Here is a 16,702-nt window from a genome sequence, read left to right as displayed (position 1 = left end):
GATAGCGGCGTACAATCTTTCTTGAATTAATTTAAAGAAACCAAAATATTAGCATCATATTTTTAAATTAAGTATACATAAGCAAAAAAGAAAAAAACTTTATTTTATGCAGTTCCGTGCGTTTCGTGCCTAAATGCAAATGGCCGCCGCCTTCAAGGCTACCATAGTGGAAGTGATGCCATGCCACGTGACAGGCGTGACACGTGTCAATGATTCCGTAAAATTATGGACATTTTACTTAGCTTTCATCGCGATATCATTACAGTCCCAGCCAGCAATCCCACTCCGTTCCCGATCGGGATTTTCGGACTCAGCCCGCACCACCCCGATCGGGACCGGAGTGGGACAGGATTGGGAAATGAGACACTTTGTACGGGCTGGAACGGTCCGGATATCCCAACCTACCCCGCACGGTCGGTTGGGAGATCCCGCACGTATCCGGACCGCCTTATGACGTTTTAACAAGCGCTTAACTCCTATCCCGATCGGGATTCCCCAAATCTCCCCGCACAACCGGTTCGGAAATCCTGCACGCATCCGAACCGCCTTATGGCATTTTAACAAGCGATGAACTCCGATCCCGATCGGGATGTCCCAACTCGGCCCGCACGGCCGGTTCGGGAATACCGCAGGTATCTGACATATTAATCGCAGTCTTATAACCGCAGATTGCTGTTATGCAGATGCGACCACTTTGCTTGCGCCACCGCAACCCCTCGCCTCTTCATTACTCTCCAATCCAACCTTTATAATGCCTGCACGACAAAATGAATTGCATTGGACACTGAAATATATTCACAAATTTATTGGTTGCACACAGGTCAAATTTTAACAAATTCACAGCCTGGCCAGCACATTCATGGCGTCGGCCAGCATCTTAGCGCTGCTGCAAGGCGCTGGCACAGCGGACTCACTTCCGGTGTTCACAGTCATTATAGCAGGCCTGCGCCTTGTTCGTGTCGGCTCCTCTGCGGACAGTGTGTCCGTGTGCCGTCACGGGCTTCAGAGAGCCACCGCGAAACTATGTAGACGGCTGGCATCTGGTCGGGCGGTTCACCACTGTGCGAAGAGAGCATCTGAAAATGACCAAGAGGTAATTAATCAAAGTCTGGAACACACTAAAAATCAGTAAGAAATAACCCACATCTGACATTTCACGTGGTATGCCTGGTAATTCAGGTTTCAAACCTACAATGCAACCAACGACACTTGACAATGAGACCAAACATCTTCTGTCCATGATAACTGATCAAACATGCGACAGCACGAGTGTAATTCACATGCCGTAAAACCACAACGAAAATAAAAATTTATATTACCTACCTATAGCTTTCCCGCTCCATACATCACGGATGAAGTGTGCACTATACTCACCCTGTTCTCAAAGACGGACTGATTTCCCTGCAACGACAACAGTTGAACCGACCGCTTGCTAGAGCCAGTTCAAAAGCAATATCCTAAGGCAGCAGCTCAAAGGAGGGATCGACACTTGACCAACGCGGCAGCTAGACTGGCCGCTGCGCTCAGAGGACGCGTCTGCCTGCACGCGGCCCATCTGATTGCTTTTCCAGGCTTTCTGGGCCACCGGATATGGTGCCCGAAGCGCCTTCTCAGATCGGTTGGGATAACAACGTAAATCACAAGCCTGTCTAAACATGGGATTCGATTGGGCTATCCGTACCGCGTCCCAACCGATTAAGCATGCGGTCCGGAAATCCCGAGTCGCCCCTACCGCCGGCCATCGAGGTCCGGTATCGATTGGGACAAGTCGGGACATCCGGAGCCTATCCCGACCGTCCCCAACCGCATCCCGGACGAATTGCTGGCTGGGGTGGTGTCTGCTATCTATCAGTGTGCCTCGTAAGTAATTATTTATCAAGATTTGTTGTGTTAAACATTTATTTATGATGAAAATTGTCTGCGTCACTATCGTCACCAGTTGAACTGTAGGTATCATGGATTTTGTTTACATTAATGGTATAGCCCAGCCCATCATTGTCATTTGGTTACCATTTTTTGATTATGATAACACACGCAACCCTGTCTTGACTGGACTCGAATTGAATGACTTGGGTTCAGGCATGGATGAGATTCAGGGTTCAAGTTCTTGTCCTTTCACCTCATGCAGATGACTTGAATCCACATCCCAGTTAAGTAACTGACCTGAATATTTGTTAATAGTTACACAATACAGTTATATTTTTTGCAGTGCAAATAACTTTCTTGTTTTTGTTGCCTTATTTTAAAGTATAACCTTTTAATGCTTATCATTTGTTTTGAGAAAGTTTGAAGCATTTGTTTGATGGATCCCTGAATTCGGTACCTAGTCGGTATTTCACCCTATTTCTGAAAATCGGTTCGGTTTTGGTATACTCTCAGTGGTTTTGGTCGGTATCGGTTTGGTATTGGTTTCCAAAATTTCTAAAACTGACATCACTAGTGTGGACCGAGCGCCACGTGCCGCCGCTGCGCCGCCGCCGCCGCCGCTCACATCCCATCGGCATTCGGCGCGGCCCGCAGCGGCGCAGCAGCGCCATACATGGCGCGGCGCCCCGCCGACTGGGTAACAGGGTTACTCGGGACTCGGGAGGGCCACCTTCGTCCGTCACTGCCGCTACAGCCATACCGCGCCGCCGGCACTGTCACTGCTACAGCCCACAGCCTCATTGGCTGCCATCGTCAAGCTATCGGTGTTGCGACATCTAACTCGCCCTCCGCCGTCCGCTGTCGCTGTCACAGTCGCTGTCACAGCCGCTGTCGGCTGGACCTCAGCTGTCAGCAGGTGGATGCCGAAGCAGACCTACCTGTCCGAGAAGCAGGGCTGCCGACTGGCTCGGAATTTCAGTCGCTGGATGCCAGACTGTGCTGTTTTGTGACTGCTGTAACGGGAGGATGGCTTTGTTGGCAGTCGGGTATTGGTCGAGCTTGGGTCGAGGTTGACCAAGGGATAGGGTTAGTCAGCTAATTGGCACATTTCGTGAGCCTAAAGCAGCACACGTCTCTCACAAGATTCACGACTGTCAATCGTTCAGACGACAGTGGCTCCTATCGCAGCACGCGACCAAAGTCACAAAGCATCCATACCGAGTTGAAATAACACGCATGACCGACCGTGGCTGCTCGCTATAGAGCCGACTGAGGCCGGTCAGTGAAGCTGTCACAACGGCACGCGACTGAGAGGCCTCTCGGCCCGGAGAGCTCCCCCCCCCCCCCCGCTCCATGGCGGCTGCTGAGTGTCCGAGCTGAGTGAAGACTCGAGTCAGGAGCGCGTGGCATGACTGCCCGTCTGGCTCGTCCAGGAGCCGACTTCTGAACGGACCGGCCGCCGCAGCCATGACCAGCCGGTCTGTCAGGGGTCGGGGAGGGAGGGGGTGGTCCAGGGCCGACGGGCCGCTCCCCGCTGCCGCTGACTCATACGCCGCTGCCGGACCTATCGGACGGAGATCGGCGCCCGTCGACACCGGCCGTGTGTCGGCGCGTCCACCGTTCTGAGCATGTGACGGCGGCAGACGGACAGCGACGTCCAAAGACACTCTGTGGATCATTTGTTTCTGCGAACCAGTTGTTATTCCGTTCTTTCTCATTTACGTTGCAACCATCATTGTCATTGTTATGCCTTGGTGTTTGCTTGCTTCTCTTCATATTGATATGAGTATTTTTGCGTTCTACATGTGCACATTCAAGGCAGGTAGCTGCCTGATATATTCTGCACGATGGCAACGCCTGTACGCGCTTCTGCAAAGCTTCTCATCGTTACGTTGTAAATAATTCACTTTTCAATCCCAAATGCTGTGTCAGCTACCGCACACTTCAGCAGCATCCACCCCTTCCGTCTGCAGCATAAGGTCGCCTCGCCAGGCACCCGTTCCGTCCACACAAACCCCCTCTACGGAGGCGAATCGGGCTCTATGTGTGCGCCAAATGAACATCGCACTGTGTCCATTGTGAGCGTGGCGAGTCGCGTCGGAGCAGGAAGCGCCGTCCGTGACCGTGCTCTGCGTGTTCTATACAGGAGTGTGAGGGACAGGCGGGTACACACGCGGGCACACAGAGGGGCGCGGGGGGCGGGCCGGCGGGAGGAGCCGCGCCCCTCCCCTCCTATACATCCTCTGCTCGCTGCCATTTCCCGGCCGGTCTGTCAGCGGTGAACGCGTGACGGCCACAAATTAGATCCATTAGTGGGCGGTGTAGGCGATTGGTTAACTCGGTGCGCAACTGCTCACGGAGCGCAGAGCGATGCTGGCGTGAACACGTGTGACGTGACGACGAGCGTGGCGGGCCGGCAGCGGTAACGCAGTGGCACCCCGACAAACTGCAAATGGACTGTTGGGAACGGAGAGTGATCGCTGAGCGGGGATAAATTGGACGTGATTAAGGAACGGGCTGCGCCTGAAAGCGTTTCATTACGCGCTAGTGTTGTTTATTGGTGATATTTTGCAGGAGATTCTTAGATGTCATCGATTGCCTCCGTAAAATTCATCAAACGTGATGTCAAATGGAATCATCAGAGAGGGGGGAGAGAGAGAGAGAGAGAGAGAGAGAGAGAGAGAGAGAGAGAGAGAGAGAGAGAGAGAGAGAGAGAGAGAGAGAGAGAGAGAGAGAGAGAGAGAGAGAGAGGAAAGGAGGGAAAGAGTGAACGAGATGGTACCTATTACAGAAGAGGTTATCAGGACAAAAGAAAAGACGTGCGTAAAGCACACATCGGTCGAATAAAAACGAGCACAAAATCGGGTCAGTGAATGACTCCCGGTTTCGATATGCGTATCTGCTATTCTGCCCCAGGCGCTGGCCGTCCCGACTTCTTTGGTATCGACCGTCGTACAGATCCCTTCCAGTCGCACCAGGGGCTATTGATTTGCGTAATAGAGCGCGTACAAAACTGACGGCATACTGATGAGCCGTGAATATGAGCCATATCGCTCCCGTGTGATGAAATGAAACCATGTTTGGGGATTGGAAAAATTGGCGACAGGTAACTAACTTCGATGATGTTTTAAAACAATTACTTCTACAGGGCTCAACTATGCATAGTTAGAACAAAAGGACTGGTTCATCTACAGGTGTAGATACCCGATTTCTGGACTGAGTGGCCGTCTACCTGCCTTCTAGCTGTAGCTGTGCTATGTGGTTCATTGGACCAACTCGCCCTGTGCTGGCTGGCCGGTGGGCGGCTCCTGTCCGTGACTTAGTCTTCCCCGGCCCTTCACTGTTAGCCCGGCGCCCCACCAATCACACCGATCCTAAGCGACCTCCTCTGACCTGGAGTGACCTCTGCCGCCCCACTCAGCCCTCTACGGGTCACCGCGGGTCAACAGCATGGCTCCAGACGGAGGTTTGGCTCAGTTACAATTAGCACCCCATTTTGCCGGCCTTGATAGCTCCCATCAATAAGGCTGATCGCGGGGAGTCTGTACCAGCGGTGCTCAATTGCAATGTAATCTCGGGTGCCGTGTGTGCTTCATTGTCTGGGGGCTGAGAGCGGCCTGTGGTTATGCGATGTAGTGGTCTCATTCTGGCAATGGAAAAAGATGGCATCGATCGCGGCTGAAGTGATTACACGCTGTCAGGTCGTGCCGGCGGCCGCGGTGAGGGCACGGCGAACAGACCCGGGCTCACGGCCAGACGGTCGGCCGTCGAGGGGCGTAAGTGAAACGATCTTATGGTGACCATTAAACGAATGGGTGGACATGGATGGCTATCATTCAGCTGCAGCTAATAGGCGGACCCAGGCGGCGATGGGAGCTCATGATCATCTCTCCGCTGGCCGTTTTCATGCATGACGATCGAGGGAACACAATGGAAGTAATCTCTTCATAAATCTCTGGACTATGCCCAGAAATCGTCCGTATGGCTGAACACACGTTCGATGTGGATGCGCGTCTGATGTTGGTGGCTCACTGTTCGGTGGACTGCCATTCAGCTCAGCTCAGTTCAGCGCATCTCAGTTCGGCGGGCTCTGCCGGTGGTCTGCGCACCGGTCGGTGGTCCGTGACCAGTTGTCTGCTCCCCTCTATCCACCCTCTGTGTGCGCCGCCGCAGTGACTGGGTCCGTCTCCAGTCTGCACCGCTGTCCACTGTGTCTCCCTCCCGCGGCGGCCCCTCTGCACCGCTGTCCACTGTTCCCTCACCAGCCCTCCCTCTGAGCTGTCCCTCCCGCGGCGGTCCCTGTGTGCACCTGCGGGGATGGACGGCACGCGCGCCACCTCAGGTGTGCACCCTGCGTGTCCTCTCACACCGACTCACCAACTCACAGCTCAGCTCACACACTGCCGCCGAGCGGTCCGTCACATTAGCCGTGATTTACCGTCGCCGGTGGGACGCCCGACAGTCGGTCCGCTGCGGTCCCCGGCGGCCGCGCGGGGGGCCGACAGTCCCGACTCTGAGGTCCCGGTCCGACCCCCGCCTCTACGGACGCCCCGCCGAGCGGCGCAGAGTCGGAGGCGCGTCCAATCGGCGCGTCATCGCTGGCGTATCGCGCGTGCAGCCGCCGCCGCCGCGGGTGACGCCGGTGACGCCACAATGGGCGCGGATGACACGCGGGGGAGGGGAGGGACCGGCGGGGAGACAGGAGGATTTGTCACCGCGCAGGGTGGGCTGCGATCGGCTCCGATCACCGCGGTCTGTTTCATCCGCGCGCCGGGAGGGAATCGGACGGTGATTTGCGGCTCGCGGAGGTGACGGAAGCGGGATCATGAGAAGCCAGCCCGGTGGCGCGGGGTACTAATTGCCGCTAGAAAAACAAACGCTCACCTCCGGGCCCGCCCGCCGCACTGTGGGGTTTTTATCGATCCTAGCACGAATTTATTTATATCGCATCCTCCGCTACCTTAACTAATTTTATTTCACCTTCAAATGGTTAAGCTTAGGGTGTATGATCCCTGACAACATGGTTGGCTCTCCTGCTTGACCCCATCCCTCCCCTGCCCCCTCCCCACGGACTTAGCACTGAAGCGTTTTCGGCTAGCAATGCATCGTGGGCGTGGAAGCGTTAAAAAAGTAGAACGAAACTACAATCGTTTTAGAAGTAGATATTTGTTCATGTCTAGCCCAATCACCAAAAGGCATTTCGGGCTTAACCTTTGCACTTTGTTACTCCTTGCACTTAAAGGGGGAGGGGGTCGCACAGGGGCTCCGCCACAGGGGGGTACGCGGGGGTCCGGACCCCCTCAATAATTTACCTGGGGGGTACAGTACCCCCCAATATTCCGAATAATTATAAGCTTGTTTTCGCATAAGAATGACTAAATCATTCACAGAATGTGTTGAATAAGTTAGAATGTGTTGACAGTCGCAAAGCTAAGGAATTTAAGATCTAGAAATCTAGGAATCCCCTAAAATGTTGTGACACACGAAGTGCTCAACTCTCGCCGACCTATATTATGTACGGGAGTGCCATTATTCTACCATTTTGTTATTAAAATGAATGCGTTTAAAGGAAACAGTTCACTTTCCTGAAATTAGTATTCTGCTATTGATTTATTATTTTTTATGCTTAAAATGATCATGAAATAAAATTAAACCTTTTTGTAAAAACAATTTTTTTTTCTATATTTTAATATAGGACGAACTATATTCTATGTAAAATAATGTTTGACGCGGAAGCTTATTACGCGTTGACCAATCATATCGCGTAGTTCAAACCTACGCATACTGCATTGGCTGTAAGCAGCATGCTGATTGGCTGACGATGACGTGGCTGCATTCCTGTGCAAGGCACACATTCCTCTGCAAGGCACTCTTTTCGGAACGAGAAATGGAATATCTTCGTCTAGGGTGATCATTGAGCTGTAAAAGCTCCTGATTTGTGCTAGTCTCAGCTCAAGCTACGAAACTGCTATTCCAGTTCAAAACCCCATGTTAAAAGTGAACTATTTCCTTTAAGATTGCTATAGGATTAGCTAAGCATGCCATAATTCGGCTGTAATTTCGTGAGAGAGGTCCAGCTTGCAGGGCACCTCCTAGACACAATACCCGCCCTAAATGAGCTTCAAATCGATCTGAGAATCCTTTTTCCATGTAAGGTCAACCGATAGTGTTGGGGGAAGGGGGTTAAGCCGGTCTTTCGAGCATCGTACTAGTCTAAGCAGCCTCACACCGTTCTGAGGTAATCTGCAATCATCTGCACAGGACTCTGAATGCAGGTCGGTAGAGATACATCTACAAGTCACAACTCTTACAGGATCCCCTGCATAATCTGACCTGTGATTCAATTGCAGCATTTTGATATCCATTTTCAGGTCAAGCTAGGTCACTCTCTGATCACAGAGACTGAATGTCAGTCTCTAAGGACTCCATACTGCTATATGTATAAGGGCATGGCTTTCAAGTCCCTTCAACGACTCCTAAAGCCCTGCGCTTTCCTTTCACTACGGCCTTGGAGGACCCGGCACTGGCCTAAGAGCCTACATAGATATCTGAGCGCCTATGAAGGTCCCTGAATTCCCAAGCCCATGCCAGTCACTGAGAGCCTAATGCGCTGTCCGATGGCTAACACCGCCCTTGCAGCGCGCAACAGCGGCCTCCATTTCTCAAGAACGTTGATTTGAGAGGCCGCCATGTCGGTGTCAATGGGCTCCGCTTCTCGGTCTTCGATTCCTTGTGCAAATTAAACCTTGGTATTTCGGTTTAAAGCAGAATTCTCCCGATAAAATTACTAAGTTTTCTTTGAGCTCTAGATAAGCGAAAATTTGTCATCATCTTCGGGAGCTGCAGGGGAGAGGGGGAGGATGAATTCGCCCAAAATACCCACCCTGGAATCTGGATCCGCCAGCGAGGTTTTGTGTTTTGGGTCGGACCCCCCCAATCCCAAAACCGTGGCGGAGCCCCTGGGGTCGCACAGACTTCTGTCCTCGACTTTTCGCATACTAACTCAAGCAAAACGTGGCGGATCACGACGAAACTTTCTATACCTTCGATTCGATCAATGCTACTCACACACTTAAAATTTCATGACCTGGAACTTAATAAAAATTTGACCTGTGACCTGTTTCACCAGACCATGTCAGGCTGGTATCGATTTGGCGCTTATCAGCGCACATTATCGGCGCGTTTTCAGTCTTGTTGTGGTTGTTAACTCTCCAAGGTATGAAATGCTGTTTGTTCTTTGCATTTTAAGGTCACGTTAAGGTCAAATCAAGGTCATTTACCTTAGATGACCTTAGTTGACTTTTTCAAGTTATACGATTTTTCTAGATAAGTGCTTGGAGCTTATTTCGAACTTAACACCCATTTGAAGATTTAAGTAGTTTTGGTGCCTAACGGAACATGCAACGAAGCCGTCAAAGGTAATCGACGCCTACCTTCTATGGATAGCCGGCAAGACACCTACTGGTCGGGCCTGACCTGACCCGGCCTAGCATGAAAACATCATCCTTGATCAAAACTAGCTTGAAATTCGTGATAAGCACCCCAAAACCTCCAACCTCACTTTACAAAGTTACAGCATTTTTTCGATTTACCTATATCAAAGCTCTGTACTGAAGTTCAATAAGGTGAACATTGGCGGCGATAGCCAATAAAATGGATGCAGCGTTGCAAGGGTGTTGTTGTTTTGTTCAAAAAGAACATTTGGCGATAGAAAAATAATGTCAACATAGTATCACCCCCTTCCTCCCTCCTCCCAACTCCTATACTGACCGGAAACCCCAGGCGGTGTGCTGCGGTCGGGTAACCCGCCGCGGCGCGGCCCGGCGGGGCGTAAGAAACCACGCGGTACCGTCTGCTTTGACGTCTCATAGTGACTGGTTTAGGCAAATTTCGGCAAAAAATGAGAGCTGCCCCCGATGCAGAAATTATTGGAGAACATTTTGATATACATTTCCACGCGTAACACCGCGTATCAAACTTTGTAAGGCAATAGTTTGCTTGTCAACTCTCTGAATCAAGAAGCATTTTAACATTTTTAGCATTTCGGTCTAAAATTATACATTTGGATGAATTTTGGAAATTTTCGTGCATACCATCATCTTCCTTATAAGTCAAAGATAATGAAAACATGTCGCAACTATAACCTGCTGTTCAGGGAAACGAGTGAGAGGGCGTTTTATTGTAGTGTGCCTTTTCGCTGTATGCAGGTAGCATGACGCTGGTCAGGACGAAGCTACACTTTGAGAGGTTTTTTGAGGCATAAACAATCATTTTACAGACGATTTAAGGTGTGATTCGGATGCGCTGGACAATTCTACGTGGAATGAATAACAAAAAGGTGGAAATCGAAATACTGTAACTTGCCACTTAATGCGTGCTAGGATGGCATTAGTCCCCACGGTGCGCCGTGCCGGGCTGCAGATGTGGCCGCCACATGCACCTAACGTCGCCGCCGCCGACCGCGGGCCATTGTGATGCAGTGTCGCGGACGGATCGCGGGATCAAAAAGGCAGCCACATGCCACGGATCAAGGACGGCTGATCATACAGCTCCGTGCAGCGCTGAGCAGACGGTGGTGCAGTGTGTCGGTGTGCCAGTGTCGTGACCTCTATGACACAGCCGTGCCGTGTCCGCAGACAATAAAAGGCACGTGATCGGTGCGCACGGCGTTCCGGATAAAATATAGGGTGTCGCACCTGCGGGTCATGGACGGACGGGTCGACCGGGCCGGGAGGGAGGGTCCGGCCCAAAGGCGTCATTACGTGTGGCGACAACCTCACTGACAGCGCGGTATGAAATACGAATGTCATGATTGGCAGTGGTCGCATTGCCTCACGGGCGGAAAGGTATGTAATTTTATTCGCTCTCGGTCATTTCGTGATCCCAATCACGCGACTGTACAGCCTTCTCTTGAGAACAGCAACGCTATGCCGCTGCTGTTCTCAACTTGTTGCCGGACTTCTGACCTATGCTGGCTACTGGAGCAGTAGAGCAATAACTGCGCTGCTTTGGTAATGGTCAATCGACGGCCTTCGCTATACGTGACGTGACCCCTCATCACGTCACGTCCCTCGCACGCCACGTCACGTCGTCGGTACGTCACCGACCATCAGTGGGTAAAGAGAGCGGATGTTTTCGTATCGCTCTCTGCAGCCCAGAGTGGCCGTAAATACCGTCGCTTTAAGAGGAGGGTTCATTGAGTGCGGGACACTATAAAACTCCCAACAGCCATGGGTAGGGGGAGTGGGGTCGCAGGTTACCTAGGCAATCACTCGGAGCAGAGCATATAGTGGTCCACATTGGGCGTTATTTGGGTTCAGATAGATTTTTTTTTCGTAGCCAGATAACCTTCTCGTAGTCTCATAGCCGGCAGTACTGTTCAACCAATGCAATATTGATCCGTGGATGCACTGTAATGCCATTATCAAGGACTCGAAGTTTTGACAGCCGTGAGCATTTCCTTTCGCCGAAACATTCCGACGTGTTGTTGCATAAGGGGGTAGCCTTTAATACATCATACAGTTACCTTTAACCTTTAACCTTTAATACATCATACAGTTGCATGCCAGCGGGCAGTAGCCGAGTGGTAACTCTTCGGTAGCCACGTAGCTAAGTGACTAAGTAACCTAATCTCTCATTGGTAATTAGCTAGGTTCTTAGTAACCTGACCTCCCGTTCTTGCAGTAATCACCACATCATTAGGTACACGCGCACGCCGTACACGACCCGTTCGTACTAGGACCCACGGAATGTGATTGACCAGCCGGGCGCAGCTCAGTGGCGTTTCCAGAGTCCTCTGCTGACTGCTCCGACTATAGTCTAGTCTGGAGCCCCAGTCTGTCGGATGAGGTCTGTCAGAGACCTCTCACATGATCCATGCCTGAGACGGTTGGCCGCCCTGCCGCGGGTAGGACGCTGCTATGTGCCGACCTCGGACGGCGGCCCGGCCCGGTCTGCTCCGCGGCCCGGCGACCTGTGCTGGTGCAGGGCGCCCGTCCACTGCGGAATGTGGGCTGTGTGGGCGGACGGCCGGTCAGCGGGAGAGCAGTATCCCCTGACGGAGAGAGACGCCCTCCCACACTAGGCGGCAATCAGGGCAGTCCGAGCCGACAGCGGCGGGCGGCGGAGACGGTCCATACATGGCCCGACAGTCAACCGGTCTCAGCCGGTCCCTCAGTAGGTCTGTGATGTGTCATCCAGTCCAGACTCCAGTAACCGCTTCGTCTCATCGCATGACGTTTTGTTCCGTGTCGTCCTGTCTCCCCATCCCGTCCGGTCTTATCTGTTCCAGCTCGGCTAGAAGACTAGTATCGTCTTGCCTCCCATCCTATCCCATTCCTCATGCTCCACCTCGTGCTATCCTTTCCGCCCGCCTTAGTCATTGTCACCTGTCACCTGTAGACTGACAGCCCTGCAGCCGAGCTGTCACCGCTGACAGCTCCGTCACCCGGTCACCGCGTCACTCAGTCACCCATCACCGCGTGATGTCACGTCACATCGGCACGCGTCACGTGTCACAATGTCAATGTGTCACACCCAGTGAGCCCTGCGCGTCTTGTAGTGGCGCGCGCTCCGCGGGTTTATTTGCGCGGTCGGCCGGCGGTCCAACAGAGTGATGAACGCCCCATTCTGCGGTGACTGACGGCGGGGCTGACGCCGCTGTCTCGGTGCAGGGTCGGGCCTCTCCGTGACTCTCTGAGGACCTGTCTAGACGGGGTGCTGGGGCCCGCCTCACTGTGTACTCCGGGCTGGGAAGGCGGTGGCCCGGCTGCATTGTTGACCGCAGTGGGCGGCGGCGGGTTGTGACTGGGCCGGGGCTCTAACCAGGGACGGTGGTGGCGGGGTGGGCGGCGGGCCCGCTGAGAGGTGCGGCCGCGGCCGACCCTGGTGGTGGCCGAGGGTGCGCCCGGCTCCCGGTACCATCAGAGAGCCATCCGCTGACGAGGTGCCAATGGTCGCCCGGCACCCGAGCGGTAGCGGCGGCAATTCCAGAAAAGGTAACCCGAGTCGGGGGTCTTTGAAGTAACGCCGCCGCACAGAATCTAAAGAAGTTATGGCTCATGACACCCTCGTAGTATCCTTGGATCCCAGACACATTTATTAATTTCCAGGGTTATTGATTGTCAGCTAAAAGCTTCACGCTGCGCATATCTCAGCGAGAGCTTCTCAATGCTCAAACGATTTGACGTTTTATTGCATCAAGAGTCCGAATGGGCAATCCATAAATCATACTTCAGCGAGTCTTGAATGAATCCATTCATGGAAAGTTTATTTTTCTCCATGTGTGCTCTAATTGAAAGAATATGAAAGAGACCTCTGATGTGGGCTAAAGGTGCTGGCGAAAGCAATTTCGCTGTCATATAACGCCCCAGAACATGTTGAGTGACTGAATGACAGATTCCAGGAACTCTCACCGAAAATTTACCGCTCTTCTAACATCCATGAGCGCCAGGAATTTCAAGCTCCTCCGACATGAAACCCTTCGCGGAAACGCTGTAAAAGCAAACAGCTCGGGCGGCCGCTGGCTGGTGTCACTCACACCTGGTCCGCTCATCACGGCGGCGGGCTGTGCGCCGACAGACGAGCGCCGGTCACCGCGAGGGTCGCCCCTGCCTCCCCTGCCTCCCCTGCCGCCCAAGAGCCGCCCCTGAGCCGCTCCACTGACCTCCGCTTGACGTCACTGCCGGTCGAACAGCCCCCGTGTCCGAAATACGTCGCCGACCGCCGCGCGTGAGGGTCACGTACGTGTTTTGCCTTAATTTTCGTCGGCTGGGTCTGTAAATAAAACTCGCCGGTGCCGGCTCAAATAATATTCTCCGAGGCCGGCGGCGTATAGTCTTTCACCGTCCCGGCCTGGCACAATATACAGGGTTGTGCCGACTTTGGTTGAAAATAGCCCGACGATCTTCCGTCGCCGCCGACGGCTGGCATCCTCTCGATGTTGGCTGTCGACAGAGACGGCTCACGTGCTACTTACGATGTGAGACCCGCACGTGCGGAGCTGGAACCGATCAGGGATTATGAATTGCATCTGCCATTCCCTCAGTCATCGGAGCGATATGAAGCGGGCTTAATGAATGATTTCGGGGATGAGATTGGGTGGATCGGTGCAGGTGATGAAACAACTTTGTTACTTCCTGGTTAGCGGTGTATCTCTTCCCGGTTCTGGGTAGATTTGCTGAAGTGCGGTTAGTTCCAAGAGTAGGCTAAACTGACGCGTTTTTGGTTTGCCGGCCCACTTCGTTGTGTCCCAGATGTTCTTCCCCGGACGCAGACATTTGTTCTTCTCTGATCGCGTTCGTCTGTTCTCCGTTGATCACTGACGCCATCCCATCTGTACTGACGTCTGTTTCCGTTCGCTGACGTCTATTATCCTCCAATTGCTGACGTCTGTTCTCAGCTGTTCACTGACGTGTGTTCTCAGCTGTTCTCTGACGTCTGTTCTCCATTCGCAGGGCGCTGCCGGTGCTCGGGTCGCTGCTGGTGTTCCTCATCTGCGTGCACGGCAGGCGGAAATACCCAGAGAAGGTGAGAGCTGGCCTGTAAAGGCTGTAGGAGCTGCCCGGCAGTGGCTGCGGACCGCCCACCGGGTCGCCAGGTCAGCCGGTGTCGGTGACCTCAGCTCGGCGCATTGTCCTCCGGCCGCGCACGTGTTTATTTGACGGCAGTACGTATTTGTTTTGCAGCGTCACCGACTGAGTCAGCGTGATGACGGCTGCGTCATCGACAGCCTGATGACGCTGCCGTCATCGGTGGCGCTGAGGGATCGGCGTCATGGGCGGGCCGGCGCCGTCGGGCGCGGGGGTTCTCCGTGCTGGGCGATGGGTCGGGGATCCGTCTGAAATAGAACGAGTCTGTCTGCTACAGGGCAGGGAGTTATAGCCTGGAATAATTCGGTTATTGCATTCGACTTATCTTCACTGGCATAAAAAATTGTTCCCAACCAAGTACGGCTTAATAGTCTGCAACGCAACGTGAGCTGGGCTTCATTCGATTCGACATGTGAAATAAATGCGACCATTCGCTGTCTGCATGATTTATCAGACAAGTGCCAAACGAAAAGGAAAATGTGTCAACTTTTTAAGCCAGCGCTGCGTGAAATTGTTCTTTTTTTCGTAATGCCTGAATGTCTGTCTCGGGTTCCCGTCAAGCAGCTTAATAACGTCGTCTGCATCTGACAGAATCTGGCGGTCAATGACAGCTCTATCCTGAAAAATGGCCGGCTCGGTCCCGTGAGCGGCATTGCCGCCAGTTTTCCCGTGTCGATCGGTCGGCAGCGGACGTCTGCCGAGCCGTGTTGCGACATTCATTAGTCCGGTGTTTGGTGACGCTGCATCTGCGCGTCGCTTGTTCCCAGCGCGCTATAGCCTGTTGACAGGCGTCCAGTTGAAGGAGTTTTCCATCCCTCTAACGAGCCACTCACCGTCCCCCGATAAAAAAGGTCCGCCAAACAGTGGCGGTGTCCTCTAAAGGAGCCGACAGACACGCCGGCGTGAGGCGCGAGAACACTATTGGTAATGGATGGAGGGGCTAACGCAGTTTGAATATTGCCGCCCGTTCAGTGGCCAAGTGGCTTCATATTGATGATGTAGAACAACGCAGTTGCTAAAACAGCCATTCTGGTGGAAGTCTGTTTTGAGCTGCTGCTGAATGTCTTTTTGTCGTGAAACTCGACAGTAATCGTGATTAAATGATTTATTGTTTAGACTGGGTGAGTTTTTTTTAGATGTACCTGAGCTTCTACCGGCTTCCCTGACAATTCTGTTTCATGAGATGATTTAGAAGCGAAAGTCGCAATTGGCAATTGGGAGCATGGGACAGATACAGCCGAGTCCTTGTCCGTCGCGCTGAATTATTTAGGCAGCCTGCGCTATGTGGAGACTTCTGAATGGCGGGCAGCTGGCTGACGTAGTTCAGTGCCGGGGCATCACACCTACCCGCGCAGTGGAGCGCGGCCGGCCCGCTCCCGTATTCAGGACGGCTGCGCTCAGCTGATCAGCTCGCTTCCTTCCTGACCGGTCGCCGCCGGCCACCACAGGCGCCTCATCAAGGTCGACCTCGGCACCCGGCCCTCGGAAGTAACTGAGCATGACGCGCGCTACAGCCGCCAATCGCTCGATAGTGTGGGCTGCAGGATACTCCTGAACATCAACTCGAGCTGTTGTTTTTTTTTTTCGGAAGGAATGTGAGCTGCATTGCTAGCTCAAGACGTGGCGCATCGCCTCGCCAATGCTTCATTGGCGAGCCATTCTCGCGTTTGCAGTTTGTGCCGGGTCACGCGTCCGAGCTGCGCGGACCCTTTGATTATTTGAGTCCAATGCTGCAACATTCGTCAGAGCCGCTCGCTTGCATAAAACATGCGGTAGTGGCGACGATGATGTATTGATGGCCCAGCCACCCCATTTATGAACGGGCAGTGATATGCGAGTATTGGGTGTTATTTTATGGCATTATTTCGGCTCTGTGCAAACATTGTGGCACGCTGGCGTCAGCGGACCGTAGACATTCCGCCCGCTGATCCATGAGTGCTGTTGCAGCGCGTATTGCAATACGCCCGAGGGGGTCTCACCTGATGAACGATGTGATAGAGAGGCGCCTGGTCGTTAGGCTTTCAATTTGAACGACCGATTTCTGGGTATGGATGGCCAGCCAGGAATAAAAAGACGCGCGCAGGGATATCGATAATTTTGATATACGCCTTTTTATTTAAAACAATGCTTCAACGTCATTCAACAGCGCAGTCCGTGGCCCGTTGAACATCGAGCTGCATTTTTCTCCAGTCAAATAGTGCGATCGTAAACAGTGAGGTATCCAGTGGGCGGCATACCAATTAAAG

General features: G+C 53.0%; 1 protein-coding gene across 1 annotated transcript in view; it reads left to right on the top strand.

Annotated features, from left to right (window-relative positions):
• Positions 1–16,702, top strand: part of LOC122367262 (thrombospondin type-1 domain-containing protein 4-like) — a 102,619-nt gene that overhangs the window by 24,785 nt on the left and 61,132 nt on the right. Inside the window, exon 2 of the mRNA XM_043340210.1 lies at positions 14,322–14,394. Within this exon, the coding sequence (XP_043196145.1) occupies positions 14,322–14,394 (73 nt within the window). The remainder of the gene's footprint in view (positions 1–14,321; positions 14,395–16,702) is intronic.

The sequence above is a fragment of the Amphibalanus amphitrite genome, unplaced genomic scaffold (genome assembly GCF_019059575.1).
Source record: "Amphibalanus amphitrite isolate SeventyFive unplaced genomic scaffold, NRLGWU_Aamphi_draft 000860F_arrow, whole genome shotgun sequence".
NCBI classification, from domain to species: domain Eukaryota; kingdom Metazoa; phylum Arthropoda; class Thecostraca; order Balanomorpha; family Balanidae; genus Amphibalanus; species Amphibalanus amphitrite.
The sequence above is the reverse complement of the archived record's forward strand: the minus strand, read 5'-3'. Positions and strand labels throughout refer to the sequence as shown.